The sequence below is a fragment of the Alexandromys fortis genome, unplaced genomic scaffold (assembly GCF_014885135.2).
Source record: "Alexandromys fortis isolate MF-2015 unplaced genomic scaffold, M_Fortis_MF-2015_v1.1 scaffold_44, whole genome shotgun sequence".
NCBI classification, from domain to species: Eukaryota; Metazoa; Chordata; class Mammalia; order Rodentia; family Cricetidae; genus Alexandromys; species Alexandromys fortis.
Window position 1 is genome coordinate 2,412,274 of NW_026067921.1, and position 19,749 is coordinate 2,432,022.

At 50.7% G+C, this 19,749-nt stretch overlaps 1 protein-coding gene across 5 annotated transcripts; it reads left to right on the forward strand.

Annotated features, from left to right (window-relative positions):
* The first annotated feature begins 717 nt into the window (after positions 1-717).
* Sec22c (SEC22 homolog C, vesicle trafficking protein) lies at positions 718-19,170 on the forward strand. 5 transcript variants are annotated; one of them, XR_007591554.1, is made up of 8 exons: positions 1,066-1,305; positions 6,078-6,286; positions 8,640-8,803; positions 11,068-11,247; positions 12,992-13,110; positions 14,304-14,369; positions 14,862-17,979; positions 18,014-19,170. XR_007591554.1 is itself a non-coding variant. In XM_050141697.1 (7 exons), exons 2-7 carry the CDS (start codon positions 6,105-6,107, stop codon positions 15,060-15,062), a joined length of 912 nt encoding a protein of 303 aa, XP_049997654.1. In that variant the 5' UTR covers positions 718-1,011; positions 6,078-6,104; the 3' UTR covers positions 15,063-19,170. The 5 variants fall into 5 exon arrangements, 2 of the variants coding, with proteins under 2 accessions (XP_049997654.1, XP_049997653.1); XR_007591556.1 differs by having other exon boundaries at positions 14,862-17,945; XR_007591555.1 differs by having other exon boundaries at positions 14,862-17,911; positions 17,946-19,170.
* The last annotated feature ends 579 nt before the right edge of the window (positions 19,171-19,749 follow it).

A 19,749-nucleotide genomic window follows, 5' to 3' on the forward strand; every position in this document is an offset into this window, starting at 1 on the left:
GGTTCACTGTCTTGCACCTGGCCTCGGAATCAGGAAAGCTGGGACTGGGGATGTGGCCCAGTGAATAGAACTCTTGTCTAGCAGGCAGGAAACCCTGCGTTTGAGCTCCAGCGGCACACAGACCGGTTGTGGAGGCACACATCTGTAGTCCCAGCACACAGAAAATGGATGCAGGAGGTTCAAGTTCAGAGTCACCCTAGGACACATACTGAGTTCAAGGTCAGCTTGGTGAGTTCAAGGGCATCTTGGGGTACGTCAAACTCTGTCTCATAAAATAAAACTGAAGTATCAGTGAAGCCGATGGTAAAACAGCAAGAAGCTGAGGTACTGGGAACCAGGAACTGAGGAGTCACTGATGCAAGGTCTAAGACCAAAACGCAGCAGAGGACAAGAGAGAAGGCAGGGCTGATCCAGGGATTTTTAGTTCAAGCATTCAATCAACAAAGCTACACCGTCAGCCACGGAGTACTGTGCACAAGCGAATGTCTCTGAAACACACCAGCTCTCCTTTGCTCATCGGGCTGCTGTTATGGTTTTTGCTACTGGGGAAGCTTTCCTTGAGCCCCCAAGTCCAAGCCAAACGCTCCTGTAAATTATCTTGAGACACGACTAGTGTTTAGACCCCGCTTTCCCGCCTGGTGCTCGACCCCCTCCCTTCCCCTCCCTTCCCCTCCCCTCCCCTCCTCTCAGGAACCAGGAATGCCTTGCTGTGTTCACCCTGACTGGCATACACGGCGGTGCTCAGCACGTGTCAAAACAGGTGGGGCCTCCAGCCTCACAGCGAGGGTGTGTCGCTCGGGGATCGGACTTTGGCACCTCCTCCAGGCTGGCAGGAGGCCGTGCTCTTCGGATCCCCTATCTCGGGCCTCTTGCCCAGCCGCGCGGCCTGCAAGAACCCACGCCCAGGGAGTGTCACTCCAGTCGGCGGGGCCTGGACGTCTCTGGAGAACAGTCCTGTCCGCTCCGGGCCAGGAATCGAGGGGACATCGGAGTCTCTTCACACGGCTCGAGGTGAGACTCGCGCGTGGGCCTCCGGCCCAGCAGGCGAGACGCGCGCGGGCCGTGGGGGAGCAAGCGGGTTGCCAGCCCTTTAAGATTCACGCAATTCCGAAGTCTCAAAAACCGGACTGAGGAGACGCGCCACGATTGGTCTGTTTGGGTGTGACCGTCGCTTAGCAGCAGCGAATGAGAATTCAAGTCGTGCGCACGCGTACCGCATCCTACCTCCTGCAGCCCGGCCGCCGGTGACCTGCACCCGGCCGGGTGGGCTGCGGTGGCCGAGGCGGAGGTCGGCCGCGGGGCGAGGTGAGGCTGGCGGGACCAGAGGGCGTGGAGAGGCGGGGTCGGGGCTCAGGCCTCCAGGCTGCAGCTCGGGGCCGTGGGAGCCGCTGAGGCCGGGCCCCTGCACCGCGCGTACCTGCTGGGATGCGCAGCCCGCTGTGCCTGCTGCCCGGGGCAGGGCCGGGGCGTGTCTCGGGAGGGGCGGGGCGGCGGTTCTTCGGTAAGCTGAGCTCTGGCCCTGGCTCTGGCTTTTGATAGCAAAGTTTCCTTAGCGGGCTGGTCTTGCAGGACTTGGTTTCTTCGAGGCCTGGTCACCCCTGCACTAACTTTCCTGGACTTGGACGCTATCCCCAGGACAAAGAACCTACAGAGCAGGGCGGGCGTCAAGCTTGCACAAAGCCAAAGCCGCGGAAGGAAGAGTGTTGCCACTGATGAAAGGAGTTGGTCCAGTTTGTGGCTTTGTGAGACAGGGTTCCCCCTAACCCGAGTTTGGCCTTGAGCTTGAGATCCCTTCTGTCTCCAGCTCCCAAGTTCTGGGGTCACAGGTGTGTGACTCCCATGCCCAACTCGGTTTGTGTAATTGGTGATAAGATCAGGAAAACAAAAGCAGCATGCAGAACAGACCCAATGGGCAGGGCGAATGCCTGTCTGTAAAAGTCTGCAGAAAGTTCCTCCAGGTGACGACCACTTTAGGGAAATGAAGGTGGAGACGGCTTTCAGTGGTCTGACTCTGATAAGCAGGCACCGCAGCTTCCTCAGGAAGACGGTTGTACCACTTAATGTAAATGCTACTTAATGTTTTACGGGCAACAGAGAGGACATCTTGAGGTCCCGTAAAGAAATTCAGATCAAGCCGAGTGGTGGTGGTGTACACCTTTAATCCCAGCATTCTGGAGGCAGAGGCAGGCGGATCTCTGTGAGTTCGAGGCCAGCCTGGTCTACAGAGCGAGTTCCACAACAGCTAGGGTTACACAGAGAAACCCTGTCTCCAAAACCCAAAACAAACATATTTTCAGTTCCCTTAAAGATGACTTAGTTGACCTCTTTGTCCCTCTTACCCTATCCCCAAGCAACGTGGAGCCTAGAGGATCCCATGTTAAGTAATCAGGTCTCAGATCCTGTGGCTGAGCGTGAATCCATCACGGGTTCACAGTTCCCTTAGCATTCCTCCCTCAGAAGTGTGCCTATGGTGGGTGCTTAGGCTTGACTAAGTGTTTGTGTGCTAAACTTGGCTTGTTTTGCCAGTTGAAGTTTGTATTTTGCACCCCCTGTGCCAGCCTGTTAGGGGGATTTGGGGGACAGTAAAGAGTAACCCAGAGAGGAAGTGTCAGTGAAGATGGCTTTTGGTGTAGGCAGAGTCTGTGGGTAGAGCAGAGAGAACCTGATGCTTGACAGTTGCCAACAGGTTTCTCTGTGTAGCCCTGGCTGTCCTGGAACTCAGATCCACCCGCCTCTACCTCCTGAGTGTTGGGATTAAAGGCGTGCGCCACCACACCCAGTTTGTTACTCCCTTTTTTTTTTTTTTTTATCTAACTGTGTTGTGGAGTGAGTGCTCTGTGGTGTGTTTAGCCGTTACCATCTGCAGGCCGTCTTCAGTTCTAGTTCTCGGTCAGGGCAAACAAAGCTTTACCCAGTGCTGTGTAGTTCTCCTTCTCTGGGTTAAGTTCTAGGCGTGGCATTGTAGTAATTTGTCATTTCTTTTTTTAACTTAATTACATTGGTTCCTATTCTGTTCTTCCTTCTGCCTGGACTTCCTGGTTTTTTTCGAGACAGAGTATCTCTGTAGCTTTGGATCCTGTCCTGGAACTCACTCTTGTAGACCAGGTTGGCCTTGAACTCACAGAGATCCGCCTGCCTCTGCCTTAATTTAAATTTTTTTAAGGTAGTGTTCAATTGTACATCAATGAATATCTTGAAACTTGCTTTGTACCAGGATGGCCTTGAACTCACAGAGATACCCTTGCCCCTGAGTGATGAAATTAAAAGTGTAAGCTACCATGCCCGTATGATTTTTTAACCTATACTATTTCTGTGTTTATCCTTATGGCTTTTCCCCTCTAGTTGAGCTATGAACAGGCATTTACCAATGTGTGTGTGCGTGTCTGTGTATTTAGAGAGAGAGGAGAGAGAGAAATTGCCACAGTCGCCTGATAAAAGTCTTTTATTATTTCAAGTTAAGTGTAGAAACTTTGCTGTGGCTCTGGGATTGAACCTGGGTCCTCTGTTGGAGCAGCCAGTGCTCTAACCACAAGACATCTCTCCGGCCTCCAGACTAGCTTTTAGTGCAAGGCTCTCCTGGCTTTCCTGGTTCTGATTAAGTTAAGGAAGCAGGTTTTGTTGTAGTGGTGATGGGATCGTGTTACCTGTGCTCTCTCCTCAGGGGCTGCTCTGAGTTGCTGGTTCTTCCGCCACCAGGTCTGAGATGAGGGTCCCATGACCCTGCCCTTGGCTTCCTTGCCTCCTTTTTAACCTCTTTATGACTGTCCTACAGCTGAGGCCCGGGGTTTTATTTGCACTTAGTAGGGCCTGGGAAAGCCCTACCCTGCACTTCCAGGAGCAGTCCAGCCACATCTCCCCTTGATCTCATCTTTTCTATTCTGAGTTTAGGAGGCAGGGTCTCACTTTGTAGCCCAAGCGGGATTTGAACTCAGGCTCCTCCTTCAGCCCCCGGAGTGCAGGGACAATTCCCGGCATGCCCTCTTATTCAGGTATAGACTGCCTCGTGATAGCTCATGGCCCCAAGTTCACAAGTGTGAATGGCCGCAGAGGTCAGCCCTCCCTGTATTACAGGACTCTCTCCATCTTTTGAAGCATTTAGTTGTTTGCCGTGTAGCCAGGGGCTTTATGCTTACTAGATGAATGTTCTACCGCTGAGCTACGGCTTCCCACCTCAAGGTGCACGTTACTAAAGGAAAGCAGTGTTGAAAGCGCCGTCTCCATTTTTTAAATTCTCCTTCAGCCCCTCCCCGCAGGCGTCTGTCACTGCAAGCACACAGACAAAGGTGACATATTCCTAACGCCACCTCTGTTCAAGCACCAGATATTTTGAAGGATTTAAAGGTTCAGTTCCTGGCAGCTCTCACAGAACTGGACAGAGCTGAAGTCAGTTAGAACTTTTATTTACTTTATGGAGGAGAAGCAGGTTTGGTCAGTAAAAGTCTTCCAGTGACAGTGAGGTCTTCTGGGTCTTTCTGGGAGCGGCCAAACTGGTTCTCAGGATTACTGTCCCCTGGAAATGACACCTGTTTCCTCCTTGCAGCCTTAACAGGCGACTCACATATTGTAGTTTTTGTTTTTTTGTATTTTTCTCATTTTTCAAGACAGTTTCTCTATAGCTCTGTCTGCCCTGGAACTCACTGAGATCGGCCTGCCTCTGCCTCCCGAGTACTGGGATTAAAGGTGTGTGCCACCACTGCCCAGCTGGTAGATGTTTTACCTTGGGGTGCTTGGGGCTTGTCTTAACTCTTCTGGCATATTTTTTATTTATTGTCCTTTTTCATTTTATTCTTTTCTTCACGTCAGATAAGGCCATACAGACCACACGAGGCCCTTGTTTGGACTTAGTGTTTTGAACCCCAGGCCTGTTCTGCTCTCAAACTGATCTTTTGTTCTTTCTCCGTCTCAGCTAGGACTTCGCCAGAATGTTTTTAGAAGTCGGTCTTGCAAAAGCAAAAGCGTGTTAGGTAGTTCTGTTGACCTCCTGCACGCAGTGTTGACCTCCATGCTCACCCAGCGCTCTTCACAAAGCCTACAGTGCCCCCTGGTGGTTGCAGGAAATTTGAGGCACAGCTTTTGTTTTTAACAACCTACCCTAGGGGACATGCTAAACCAGGGAGATGAGAAAAATCTGTCCAGCCTGGCAAGCCTGGAAGGTTTGGGGATATAATGGGGTTGAGATCTCCCTTGGTCTGTCGGTCTGTCTGTCTGTCTCTCTATCTATGTGGGGGAGAGAGAGAGAGAGATTACCTGGCCCTGAGAAGCCATAGTGCTGTTGAAGTCAGGTGTCTCCCTGGAGAAGTACTGCTGGCCTACCCCCTAATGCCCGCTACACGGAGGGCCCGACAGGCAGGGGACACAGAGGGACATGTAGCACAGAAAGACCAGCGGAAGCTGTTTTGGCCACCTCATCAGTCAGTCCTGGTTTCAGGGCTGAATCATACACAGGTGTGCTGACCGGGTCCCATGCAGATGTCCAACCCCTGCTGGGCCGTGTGGCTGTGCTAACTGCGGTTTCCTTCCAGCCTCAGAGGTACCTTTTCCTCATTTGCCAAAGGCACCAAGGCCCAGATCTCTTTCCTTTTGTTTCTTAATGTGTTCACAGAGCATGACCAAATATTTAATATCTTCCCATGATGCAGTTCACTCTGTGTCATACAGCAGAAATTCCGGAGGCTGTGCTCTCAGCTCCCAGCTGCTTCTGCCCCTCCCTGGCACTGCTGCTGCCATGTCCAGACGCCCCCACGTCCCCCCATTTCTTGTGTGGCAGTTGAACTGCTTAGGACCTCCTTCCCTGGGTGGCCTGACAAGTGCCGCTTGGGACAGGCACTTCCTGTCCCTTTAGGACCTTGAACTCTGCAGCCTGAGTCCTGCTGGCCCCTCCTCTTCCTCCATCCTAGTGTGCTTCATCCCAGTAGGCTTAGTACTGGGAAGGGGAGGCTTCAATAAAGAGGAGGAGGAGGGAAGAAAGCGAAGTGGGGAGAACCCGGAGTGGTACAGGGGAAATAATTTGCCATTCCAGTGTTGGGGTCCCTGGCGCCCTCTCCTGCCTCACTGACAGGCGACCTTTCTTCCCTCAGGTGTCCTCATGACTTCTCTGGCGGACCATGCCCATGATTGTTTTTGCCAGCATAGTACGGGTGAGGGATGGGCTGCCCCTCTCAGCCTCCACTGACTTCTACTACGCCCAGGAGTTTCTGGAATGCAGGAGGCAGCTCAAGGCCTTAGCCCAGAGGCTGGCTCAGTATCCTGGCCGAGGTTCTGCAGAAAGCCGTGACTTCCATATCTAGTAAGTGAACACATTCGCTTCTCCAGGACGTCAGCAAAATTGGGGTCATTTTACCCACAGGCTGAGGTAACAAAGCAGTGTGGGTTGAAGGTTAAAGGTTAAAGGTATGGTCTCAGCAGTCAGGTGGTGTATGCTTGCAACAGAGTCAGGGAAGGAGTGGGTGTCCATCCTCAGCACCGCCATTCAGTGCTGTTGATCATTTGCTGTCCATAGAGCATCCTTGGATGTGGGGAGACCCAGCTCCTCCCCAGGGGGCACCCCTTTAGTCATCCTATTTTTTACTTAGCTACAACAGAAGGAAGAAGACTAGAAGCTACATTAAAATGCCGGGGAGGGAAAAGAGGAGAAGCCCAGACATAAGAGTTCCCCAAGCCCTGTCCTTAGAGGGCAGCAGAGGATGGCGTTGACCATCTTTGACCCCGTTGGGGTGTGCAAGGACTCTGCCAACCAAGCCTCATCTCAGCACGGATTTTCCTGTGGCTGTTCCATGACGGGAACAGGGGAATGAAAGTGAGTGAGTGTGGGCCTCTCCTTTCAAAGAACTTAAAGTCTCATGAGGGAAGAAGAGAAACAGATACGGAGTTAGTACAATCGGGAAAGCCCACAGTGGGTACCAGTTACGATGACGACGGCAGAGGCTGTGGATGCTTTATATCCTCACGACATTCCTGCGGTTTCAGGGGCTTATGAGACACTTGGCAGGGTCAGGCAGGCCAGACAGGTCACATGCTTTGCCAAGGAGGAATTGAGGTCAAGCCACTTAAGGAAGCTTCAGCTAGTGAGCGGTGGAGCCAGGATTTGAAAGCAGCCAGTTGGGCCCCAGGTTTGTCGCTCGTGTGTTCGGTCCTTTCTTGTGTTGAGGAACAAGGCAGGCTTGGAAATAGTCAAGTGGCTTGTTACAGACTGTACATCTGCCTGCGGTTTTACCAGCTAGGTCTTTGCTTGCCAAGTCCCCTTTCTTCCCCTTTCATAATACTTAAAACTGGCCAGAGACATTGGCATCCTTTTAGGTCTGTTTGGCCTCAGAATCATAAAAGCAGAAGGCAAGTGCCAACCTGACCTGAGGGCAGGCGGAAAGGTAGTATCAGGCAGAGAGGATGGTGGCTGGAGGCCTGAGCTGCCCCCTTGAGGCAGCTCCTGGAGCTGCTGCCTCCGCTGCCCCCCCCCCCCCCCCCCCCCCCCCCCCCCCCCCCCCCCCCCCCCCCCCCCCCCCCCCTTGCACTGCCTCTTTCCTGCTCCGTCTGCATGGCTCAGGAAGCTGTGCATCAGACAGGACTCCCCTTTCCTGAAGAAGTCCACGACCTCATAATTAAATCCAGGCTGCCTTGGCAACTCCTAAAAAACAGGACTATAAAATGTTCTGCTCTTGATTTTTCTCGTTTTGCTTGTTTTTATGGTGCCGGGGTTGACCGCGACACCTGTGCACATTAGGTCAGTCACCCCAACTCACCTGCTTCTTCATAGTTTGCATTAAATATCCACCCTCATTGTCATGGAGGCAGCTTAGACGTTTTTCTTCTTTCTTCTTCTTTTTTTAATCTCTCAAGACTGTTTATCTCTGTGGATCCCTGGCTGTCCTAGAACTTACTCTGTAGACCAGACTGGCTTCAAACTAGAGATTGCCAGCCTCTGCCTCCCGAGTGCTGGGATTGCATGTGTGCACCTCCACCGCCTGGCAATCATTTCTTTTTTAAATTTGACTTATTATGTTGTATATATGCATGTGTGCACACATATGTGTACACAGAAAGGTGGTTATTCAGATGCCATAGCATTCATAGGTCCATCTCTCACTGTGTCATACATGCACAGGGAGGTCCATCCCCCACCTTGTTAAGGTCAGGCCTCCCTTGTTCTAGGCTAGCTGGCCTGCAAGTTCTAAGCAATTCTGTCACCAGTTCCCATTTTGTCCTGGGAGTGCTCGGGTTACAGATGCATGCCTCCATATCCAGCTTTTAAATGTGGATTCTGGGGATTTTTCTCGGTCATCAGTCTCAGCAGTGTGCACCATTATTTGCTGACCCATCTTGTCAGCCTTAGTCTTTTCTTAAATTTTTCTAAAATTTAGATTTGTTTGTTTAATTTTATGCATATGACTGTTTTGCCTGAATGTATATGTGTGTACCGAGTCTGTACCTGTAATCCTAGTATTCAGGAGGCTGAGGCGGGAGGCTCATCAGTTAAAGGCTAACCTTGGCTACATAATTTGACCCAGCCTCGGCTACATAATTTGAAGCCAGCCTGAGTGATGGAGAGATCTTATCTTTAAAGAAGAGCAAAGTAAACATTAACCCAAGATGAGGTGGGGGTTTATTCTGTCTCCTAGCAGCTCAGCTGTCACCTTCTCTTTCAGTTTCTCATCATCAGGGGACGTGGCCTGCATGGCCATCTGCTCACGCCAGTGCCCGGCAGCCATGGCCTTCTGCTTCCTGGAGACTCTGTGGTGGGACTTCATAGCTTCCTATGACGCCACATGCATTGGCCTGGCCTCCCGGCCCTACGCTTTTCTTGAGTTCGGTTTGTAACTGTCTTTGTTCTTTTCTTTCTCATATGATGTTATGTTTATAGAAACTGAAGTCTAGGTTTGGCCCCGGGAAAACCACAGGAGGTTCTACCATATGCTCTGATTTCATAGGAATTAAAGTGGTCTTGAAGCTTACCATGGTATCTTTCTGTGTCTTCAGAGCCTGTGGGGAGATGGAGGAACGTTCTCCATAGTCTATAGAGTTCAGAGCTATGCTATATGAATCAGAGCTGTTATCTATGGATAGTAGATATCCGTAGATATCTGTTTACGGATGCTTTTCCTGAGACAGGATGTGCCCAGCAGCCTCAAGTGTTTACTGTCTTAGACTTGGAGACACTTGTGTTGACACCAGTTCTGGGCCGAGCTACCTGGGGGATTTTCCTCCAAGGTGAGTCCGGAAGTGGAGGAAATGTTTCTAACTCCTCCACTTGATGTCACGTTCCTGCAATATTTTTTTTTCCTGCATTTTGTCAAAACATTCAGCTGTGACAGTTTGGAAATGAGACAATTTGGTCCTTCCTTCAGCAGGTTGACAAGGCCTGCTTTGGCAGAAGACATGTTTGTTCCAGGCTCAGCCAGAAGGGCCTATGTGGTTCCCAAGTCTACAGAACACAGCCTGGTAGTCACACCAGGCAGATTTCAGTTAATTTAGAGAGGAGTGGAGCTGCATTCTTTCCCCCTTGTCTCTGTAGTTGCCTTCCTGCAAAGCAGCGAGCTGAGTCTGACCGGAGACCTTCTCTAGTGCTGTAGTCAGAGGCTGCTTGTTTGTTCCCGGCCATCCAGACCTGAAATAATCACACAGAAACTGTATTAATTAAAACAGTTTGGCCTATTAGCTCAGACTCCTTACTAACTAACTCTTACATCTTAAATTACTCATTTCTATTATTCTGTGTATTACCACAAGGCTGTGGCTTACCGGGTTCTGGCATCTCTCTGACTGCCTACTTTCTTCCAGCATTCAGTTTAGTTTTACTACCGAGGTCTGTTCTGCCCCACCGTAGGCCCAAGCAGCTGCTTCTTTTCATTAACCGATAAAAACAACACATATACAAAAGGAGTTCCCACATCACAGCACTGTCGTGACTCCTTAGTGTGTGGGAGCATGAGTCAGAGAATAGTGGTGCTGGAATCATGCCTGTGTGTGATTGCAGCCAGGCATAGTGGCACATACCTGTAATCCTAGCAGTTGGTCCCATCAGGAGTTTAAGGCCATCCTTGGCTATCTAGCAAATCTGAGGCCAGCCTGGACTGTATGAACCCCTTGGCTTAAAAAAACAAAACAAAACAGATAAAGCCATGTCATTTGTTGAAATGGGTTAATAGTAATATGACTGAAAGATTCAAAACCAGTATTTCTTTCCTAGTTTGTTTTCTATTGCTGTGATAAACACTATGACCAACCCAAAGCACCTTGAGAAGAAAAGGGTTGTTTGGCTTACAGGGTGTGTATATGTGTATACATATATATGTACATATATACATATATACTTCATGATATATATGCATGTGTATTACGCACATACATACACACACATATATGTCTTATATACATATCTTATGAAGGAAAGTCAGGGCAGGAACTCAAGGAGGGGACCTGGAGTAGGAACTGAAGCAGAGGCCATGGAGAGATGCTGCTTACAGGCTTGAGCCCCACCCATGGCCAACATGTCGAGTTTGCATTTTTGTACAGCCCAGGCCCGCCTTCCCAGGGGTTGCACTGCCCGCAGCGGGCTCCTGCCCTCCCCCATCACAGGTTTGCCACTGGGGTCACATTGCCCGCAGTGGGCTCCTGCCCTCCCCCATCACAGGTTTGCCATTATAGGCCAATCTCATGCAGGCGGTTTCTCATCTGGAAAGTTCCTCTTCCCAGATCGCTCCAGCTTGTGCCGAGTAGGCCAACACAACCTGCACACCTCCCAACATGGCCTCCCAGCTTGTACTGTAGAGCCATGTTTATCTTCAGAAAGCTCTTGACATGAGACTGTCAGGGATTCCCATCCCCAACTCCCAGTTCAGTCCAGTGCCTCCTGCGCCCCTCGGGTAGCTGAGGTTGGTGATTTCTGCAGCCACACTTAATTATATGCTTTGAAGAAATGGATCAGATTAGTGTTAATGCGCAGCAGTCACCTGACCTCCCATAACCGACTCAGTTTGGAATCTGGCTGACTTGCCAGTTGCTTCGCTCCCCGCATGCTGTCTTAGAGCTCCCATCCTGATGATGCTCACCTTGGGCTTCTCTCTCTCTCCGCAGACAGTGTCATTCAGAAAACAAAGTGGCATTTTAACCACATGAGCTCCTCCCAGATGAAGAGCAGCTTCGAAAAGATTCAGGAGGAGCTTGAGCTCCAGCCTCCAGCACTTCTGTCTCTGGAGGGCCCAGACGTGGCCAATGGCGTGCTGAACGGCCACACCCCAGTGCACGCTGAGTCTGGTAAGTGCCTGCTGTTCTCTGGTGCGAAAGGATGCATGTCAGGTAGAATTCCCCCCACTCGAAAATGGTCTGGCTTGGTGGTAGCATGTTCAATATCTTGGGATATACTTGGATATAGACAAACCCTTTTCCCACATAGTTGTTATAAACTGTGTGAGAGTGGCCTGTGTCAAGGAAGCAGTGTGATGACATTCTGGAGGGTCCAGGCCATCTTGGCAGGCTGTGCATCACGGTGACGTTCACAGGTTTTCATGCTGTGAGAATTACTGTGCTGGAAGCACCTCGTGGGACTCTGGTTGACCACATTACTAAGGCACTGGAAGCCTGTGTTGGGAAACCACAACTCTCTTGTTGGAGAAGGGGTGTAGGGACAGTATCTATGTGCCATCTAAAAATTCTTCAGTGGGGACCAGTGGGTGGCTCTGGGGTAAAGGCTTGCCTCCACCCCAGGCACCTGAGTGTGATGTCTGAAGACCACATGGTAGGAGGAGACTCCCTTCTTTGTCCCCTGATCTTTGTCCTCTGACCTCTGCACACATGCCATGGTGTGTCCCCTGGAAGAGCTGTCTGCATTGTAACAATCTAATTTTAAAAATTTCCATACTGAGCTCTTGGCTTGAAGTTTAAGTGGCATATTAAGTATATTTGGTTTGGGCTGAGTGTGTTTAAGCCAATAGATTCCCAGGTTGACTCGCCTGCCAATCAGCAGGCTGCTCCTGTTTAGTGTTGGGAGAACTTGAAGAAGGAGGCCAGGTAATCAAGCCCAAGCTCTCCCCTTGCCATGAGTGACCACAGCGACCCCTTTGTAATGTATGTTTTGTTTTTTTTAAGCACTTAGAAAAGAGGAGCAAATCCCCAAAGCGCCAAGTTACCCACCTGTCAGGACCTTTTCCTGCCTCACCTAATTGTCCCAAGGCTAGAGTCCTCACAGGTAGCATTTCTGTTCTGGTGGGAACTAACACACTAACACTGGTCTTAGCTGGACTGTGGCTTCCAGGACATGTGTTGTGCATTAATTGCGGGGGAACTGTCAGGACCAGAAAGGATACTTAGGAAGGAGCATGGCAGGAGAAGGGACTGGGCAGCAGCTGTGAACCAGAATCCGTTTGAATGAGGAGCATCGAGAGAGAGCAAGTCCGTGTTCCCGTTATCATCCTGGCTACAGTTCTATAGGGAACACCTCCTCTTCCTGGGTATCTTAGAGTTACTGAGACGTCTGCTGTGGATTTGTCTGGATGCCCACCTGACACGGGAATAGAGTGGAACAGTTTACAAACTGGAGAAGGTGGTGGAGGAAATGCTTCTCGAGTCTGGACACCCCTGCCCCAGCATCTCAGCCTGGCCTGTGGGCGTGCCCTTTGGGTGACTCTGTGTTGAGGTATCCCATGTCCTGCAGGATGCTTAGCAGTGCCACTGGCATTTGCCTGTCCTGGTGACAATTACAGGTGTCTCTGGATACCCCTCTGGGGGCAAGCCACTCCTGCTTAAAATAAAAAGGCAACTGAGTGCTTACAGATTTGCGTCTGACATGAAAAAGAGCTTTTTTTTTTTCCTGGAAGAAGTTCACCTCTATTTCTGAGATCCATTCTGGCATTCATTTCTGACTTGCCCCGCTAACTTCTGTTGGTTTTTAGATGCGTGCTTGTGGTTCTGTGCTTAGCATCGTGGGTCTGTTAGCAGAGGTCTAGTTGGCTGGTTGGTATCCTGTCCCCTCACCGAACACTCCTCTCTTTCCATTGTGAAGCCCTGAATCTCCGGATGGAGCCGGTGACGGCGCTGGGCGTTCTCTCCCTCGTGCTCAACATCATGTGCGCTGCCCTGAACCTCATCCGCGGAGTTCACCTCGCAGAACACTCCTTACAGGTGGCCTTGGGGATCGAACCCAGGACTTTCTGACTGCCTCAGCAGGATGCAGGGTAGTCTCGCACTGACAGGCTCTAGGAAGAGATGTCCCTACCCTGTGGTGTGTGGCCCACAGGAGCCTCTTCTCTTCTCTGTCAGAGCCCCACATCCCTGGGACTAAGTGAGCATTCCCTTTGTTGACCACTGCTGCTGGCCAACAAAAGGAAAAAAATATTTTTGGAAGGTTTTCGAACGCTTGTCAAAGGAATAGAACTATTATTAACATAAGCAGGTGTCTGCTATTTTTAAAGATAGAGCCGTAGTGTTTTTATAGATTTTTGTCTCATATTTTTTTGTTTGGACATTTTTTTAATCTTACTGGTCTTTTGATTGTATGTTACAGTTTCTGATTTTGTGTTTTTATGGATTTGGAGGTGTGTGTGTTTACTATATTTTTTCGTTTTATTTTCTTTTTATTTTTTATTTTATTATTATTACTATTATTTTTGCCTTTTTTTTTTAAAGAGAGAAAGAAAGCATGGATTTGGTTGGATGGAGGGGGGTGGAGAGGTCCTGAGAGGGGTTAGGGAGAGGAAACCGGGATCAGAATATATCGTATGAATTTTCAATTAAAAAAACAAAACAAAAGATAAAGCCATAGTACTCATGGCAGTGAGAGGTGTTGACTGTAGAGCAAGGGATGGTGGTTCGTGGGTGTTGAGTCCAGAAGGCTGATGTGGGCTGGGCCCTTTGAAGAGCAGCACTGGGCCTGTGTTAGAGCTGTAGCTGTGAAAACCCTCAGGCCAGTTAGTTACCTGACCAGTGTGTGGTGTGGACCAGGCACCTGGCAGCTGTGTGCAGTAGAATTGGTGCCTGGTTGGTTGCCTTGAGGGTCTCTTGGCATCATGCAGGGACAGCATCGAGGAGCTGACAGTGCCTGGGGCAGGAGGTCCTAGAAGCTCAGCACTAGCAGATGGGAAGGGTTGGGAGGGCTGAGGGGGCGGGAGCTCGTTGCATGTTGAGGATGTAGTATGACGGCCCAAGACAGGAGTGTGTGGTCTGTCTGACATTGAAAAAGGTCACGTGCCTCGCCTGAGTCTGACGAGGCATCTTTGAACTGTCAGTCACACCTGGGAAATGGGAATAATGAGCTTCGTGCCATGGTAGTTCCTTTCAGCCAAACCTTTCTTCTGTGTGCCCCGGATCTGTTTCAGATCGCCCAGGAGGAAGTTGGAAACATCCTGGCCTTCTTCGTCCCTTCTGTGGCCTGCATCGTCCAGGTGGGTGCAGTCCGTGACTGGGGGAACGGTGACACCCGGGGTGAAACCACAGTGTGAACGCATGGCTTTCCCTCATATCTTATCCAACCATCAGGTCCCTGAGGGGGACTTCACAGGGAGGCCACGTAGTCATGGGAGGGTCTTATGGTCTGGTCTGTCCCCTGTGCTGCGTCTCTGTCTTCCTGCATCCCCAGGCTGGGCATGTGCCTGTGTGTCGCTAGTGTCCTTCCTCCTGTGACACCTGTTTTCTTCTTTTTGAATCTCCTCCTGTTCACTCGGTGGACCACGGGTCCCAGCTTTGCTGTAGTGAATTCAGAGAATAGGCTCATGCATGCATGCATCAGCGGATAGGCACGTGCATGGATGCATCAGTGAACAGGCTCATGCATGCAGGCATCAGTGAACAGGTGCACGCATGCAGCTGTTTGTGGCTGCATCTGACTTGAGGCTGTCTGCTTCTCTCTGACTGGTTGTATTGTGGTCTCATTTCAGTGTTACCTGTACCTGTTCTATAGTTCAGCCAGGACTCTGAAGGTGGTGCTGATGCTGGCCTTCATCTGTCTGGGCAATGTGTACCTGCACGGGCTGAGGAACACCTGGCAAATCCTCTTCCACATAGGAGTGGCTCTTCTGTCTTCGTATCAGACCCTAACCAGACAGCTGCAGGAGAGGCAGTCTGACTATGGAGTGTGAGGACAGCATCTTGCAGTGAATGGGGCCTTTGACTTCCCCTCCCCGTCCCCAGAAGGCCAGTCTGTTTCTGCTCCTGCTTCTCAACTTCACCTCAGATCTCCATCCATGAAGCTCCCGAGATCACAGGTTCTGGCAGGTGTCATGGAGGACCCAGGGCGGCCGGTTGCATCTCGGTTTGTGTGGAGCGTTTGTGGATAACGGCCAGCCGGGCACAGGACAGGCAGCCGAAGCCAGAGCTTGCCGGGAGAGCATCTCTGATGGTCAGAGTGACCATGTGTTGGTCTCCTACCTAAAACCATGCTGCACACCGCTAGATTCCATGATGGTAGCTTTGGTCGTTGGCCTTCCAGGAAATGGTCTGCAAGGAGACTCTTTAAAGTTGAAACCAGTTTGCAGTTCCAGTGTAACCTCGGTCAGTTTTCCCTAGAGTGTCAGGGTAAATTAAAAGCTTGAAAATACGGCTCATAAATGTAAGCTAGATGAATTTTGTTTACATTTTTGATAACTTGGGTTCGATATACTTTTGGAATATTTAAATATATTTTGGATATAAATTAAAGCTCATTTAGAATGAAGGCAAACTTAGGCTAAAGAAATGCTAAGTAAATCCGAGTTTATTTAATTTACAGAGACCGTTTATGGTGGTGGGACTCTGTGGATACGGATGTTGTCTGTATCACTTTGCAGGGTCTATCTGAAGATTATTAAATTAATAACCAATATTACTGGGTCATAAGCACATGGACATGAGCAGATGTGAGAGCCCCAGGGTCCTTTCCATGGGGCAGAGAGGAATGGAAATGCTGGGGTTCAGCGGTGCTTGGCAGAATTGGGGAGAGGCTTCGGTCATCTTTGGGTGGCAGCCCAGTGCCTGTCAAGGTAGCATTGCTGGAGGCGTGGTCCTGCGTGCCTCCTGGAGAGGCCATGCCTGAGCATCTCGGTTAGACAGAGGGCCCTGTTGTTTTATGGGCAGGCATTGAGTGGGTGTTAGCGTTGCAAAGCTTTCGTGTGACTGACACCCGTGGTGCAAAGCTGCTAAGGTGTGCTTCTGAATAAGAGCCCCCTGCATCTCCAGTGTGGGTATCTGGTGGCACTCAAGAAGCCATGTTGGGGTTCACCCCTCTGGCTCATTCTTGGCGTAGTGCCCCCACAACTGTGTGGATTGAGCCATTTGGCTCCGTAAGTGATCAGTCCTATTTTGATCGTTTGTGAAGGAGAAAGCCATCCCCAAAGTTACTGAGTAGCGAGGAAGACAGATGTGTGGGGTAAAGAGTTCTCTTGCTTGACTGCCGCTGGTACTGCATGTTGGCGAGCCACCAGGTGTCTATGACCCAGAACTGGGTTGGGAAAGCATCGCCGTCTGACTTTGTTTCCTTAGAGGAGAATTTTCTATTTTTAATCAAATCTACAATGTCTGGGTATGAATGTCATATTGGCAACATCCTTGGATGTGAACGTGAACCTTGTGTCTTTGTTGATCTCACACTGTGTAATCTGTATATACTGCATAGGCAAATGCTCATTCTTCCTGAGAGAATTTTGAAGTGGCCATAGAGGAAGCCAGAGGGAAGAGAAAATTCTTTTAATTCAGAACATACACTCAAAACATTTTTTAAGTAAGTTAAAAAAAAATCAGCCTAAAAATACAGTTTTCCTTGTAAGCCTCTGTGGTATTGTGTTGCCCCTGTCTGGAGACCACCCACACTCTAGGGGTTGAGCCTGTGGTCGTCAGTCTACGAGCAGTGACTTGTGGGTGAGCCCTTGCCAGAGACACTTCATAACCATTAGATGCTAGCGAGGGTGTTGTCCACACTTGGTTGACAGGGTTCCACACTGTCATAAATGGAAGGGAAACAGAAAACGGAGAAACCTTTATCTGGAATACAGCCAAGCAGGCTCACCTCCCTGGAAGAGGGTGGTGACGGGAAATAAGTTTCCAGGAAACCCTGGGTTTTGGGGTAACTTGGTTCAGACCTGGGATGTTGGTATCCCCCGTGGGATCTTTGATGCCCGGAACCTGGTTCCAAGGCAGGAGCGCTCCTCTGGCGTTTTTAGATGAGCAGCTAGGTACTGCTGCCCAGCTGGCTCACATAACACGGTGTTGAGATGGCCTCCAGGTGCTTTTCTGTCCAGATGCTCACAGACTGTGGACGGACTTCTGCAGGTGCTGTTGTCTGCTGGTACTGGGGGGGAGTGGCCCAGCACTTGGGCAGAAAGCATATGATTCTGGTGACTTGCCCCTCAGTGAGCCTTATCTTGGCGGGAACTGTACCTGACTTCCCTTTTTCTGGGTGGGAAGAGCTGGATCATCTCAGTCCCGGACACCTCACTGACCCCATGGCTGTGGTTCTTGCTGACCATCAACCCTGTTGACATGCATTGTGGGCTTTTTCTTCGAGCCCCTTTCTTCCCTAGCCACCATGTTTCCCCTCTCTCCTGCCTGTTTCCACTCTGCCTCCTACATCCCTGTCTCCAGAGAGAGATGTAGGCTAGAGTCTAGAGAGACAGGCACCATGATGGAGAGGGAACCGACTTGGAAGCCTGACCCTCTGCCCCACCTCGGCTCAGCCCTCAGGAGAAGGAGCACTTTGATGGGCATCTCCTGTCATCTCTGCTGGGGGCTAGCGCAGTAGCCGGCAGACCCAGGGAGGTGACTGGAGCCTAGGAAACGGCATCAGGGCGGAATTTGCGTTCACACCTGGGTTGCTCCTCGAAGGAAATGTCTGCCCACTGTGACACCAACACAGCCACCTTCCAGTCTCTTCTCTAGGCTTGACAATGAATGACATGGGAAAGAGGCGGGGCATGTCCAGGCATGTACACACGAGAGAGAGGCGGGGCATGTCCAGGTGTGTACACGTGAGAGAGGCGGGGCATGTCCAGGTGTGTACACGTGAGAGAGGCGGGGCATGTCCAGGTGTATACACGTGAGAGAGGCGGGGCATGTCCAGGTGTGTACACGTGAGAGAGGCGGGGCATGTCCAGGTGTGTACACGTGAGAGAGGTGGGGCATGGTCAGGAGTGCACACTGCTGTCAGCCGTGTCCAGCAAACCCTTGCTGAGCTACTGCTCGTGCCTGGATGTCCTCAGGCTGTCTCTACCTGTGTGCTGTGAGAGCCAAGAATGGTGGTGGAAGAGAAACCGGGTGTGCCCTCGAGAGACGAGGTAGGGTCAGCCAACCCAGCGGCCTGGAGGTCAGCTTTGTCCTTTCTCAGTCCTGTGTCACAGTGGAAGTCCCTGCCTGCAGTCCTCAGCATCTTCCCCGCAAGAGGACAGGAACACCAGCTCGCAGTCCCTGTATGCTCCTGTGAGGATTGCAGGTGGCCACAGGGGAGAGGGCCGCAAGGTCGCTGGGAGTGTGCAGCAGGCCACAGACCTCACCTACCGTCTGACTGGCTCCTCTCCTCCCCTGGACCTGCCTCTTGGTCCTGGGCATGGACAGCCATTATCGCTAGACCTGCTCTAGGGTCCTAGGAATCTAGTCGTAGATTGGGTCAGACTTCAGTGTCCATCCCCAGTCTCAACAAGGAGACCCCCCCCCCCCGCTTTCTACCCCCACTCTCGTGTTGCTGGGGAGACATCAGGACAGCCGTGGAGGGGGCTGGTGATGGGGGCGAGGGAAATGCTCACCCATGGGATGTGACGGGCAGGGCTGTGGCCCACAATTGCCTTAAATTAACCCTATTCTTCTTTCCTTTCTCTTTGACCCATGTCTGCTGCGTTATGTGTGACCTTTAACCCTTATATTGATATGATTCTTAGATTGCTTCAGAAATGTTACCTAATGAAAACTTTGTACGACTCAGCCCCTAGGATTTGATTTGGCTTAGTGGGTTTTTCTAAGAACATAAAAGAATTTGCTAATTTAGGCCAAACCATTTATTCCGCACACTCACCCCCAGGGTCTGCTGCCCATAATGTAAGCTACTCCTCAGTTGATAACAAAGATCTATTTTGGGTACCCGATGGGCACATTTTAACTTTCACATACTCATAAACTGAAACCCGTGACGACATACTGATCTTGTACAGCTGTTTGTATACCATGTAAAATGACATGAGGTGGCTTCAGAAGTGTGTAGAGAATAAACTGAAGTGTTTACTAATGCGCGTGTGTCTATGTGTGTGAGCAGTTCTGCATCAGGGCCTATTGTTGGTCTGAGGTGGTCCGTGGGAGAAGTGACATCTGGTCTGAACAGGTCTGAGGACGCAGGCTTTAGTGTAGGTCCCTAACCAAAGCAGCAGGGGTGGAAATGCTCTGGGCTGGGCAGCCTGTAGGCTCTATAGCTGCTACCTTGCTATGTGCCTCAGAGTTCTGGGCGTTTGTGGACAAGGCGAGTGGCCACCAGGGGGCGCAGCAGTCGTCCACACCACCTCCTCCCAGCCCAGGGACGCTATCCTTAGCTGCTTTGGAACAGCTGACAAAATTCCCAGGAAGGGGTTTGAAGCAACTACTTTGGACCAGCCTCCTAAGCTGGGAGCATGTGTTCTCAGCATGTTTCCTCTGTCCTGAGCCTCAGTCGTAGGAAGAGGCCAAAGCCACTTTCTAAGATACTCCTTTGAGTTGTTGGGATAAGGTAGACAAGTCCTTTTGCTCATGTGTGAGATCTGTCTCCTGGCCTGGAAGGGAGGGCCATCCCCTTCTGGTAGCACCCACAGATAATAAATAGCGGTTTGGGCCATGAAG

What these genes read in the sequence shown, in the direction of transcription:
- Sec22c (XM_050141697.1), top strand. Translation starts at nt 6,105, where the DNA reads ATGCCCATGATTGTTTTTGCCAGCATAGTACGGGTGAGGGATGGGCTG. An exon ending in AGCCGTGACTTCCATATCTA is followed by an intron (nt 6,287 to 8,639) that starts GTAAGTGAACAC and finishes CTTCTCTTTCAG; the next exon opens with TTTCTCATCATCAGGGGACG. An exon ending in CTACGCTTTTCTTGAGTTCG is followed by an intron (nt 8,804 to 11,067) that starts GTTTGTAACTGT and finishes CTCTCTCCGCAG; the next exon opens with ACAGTGTCATTCAGAAAACA.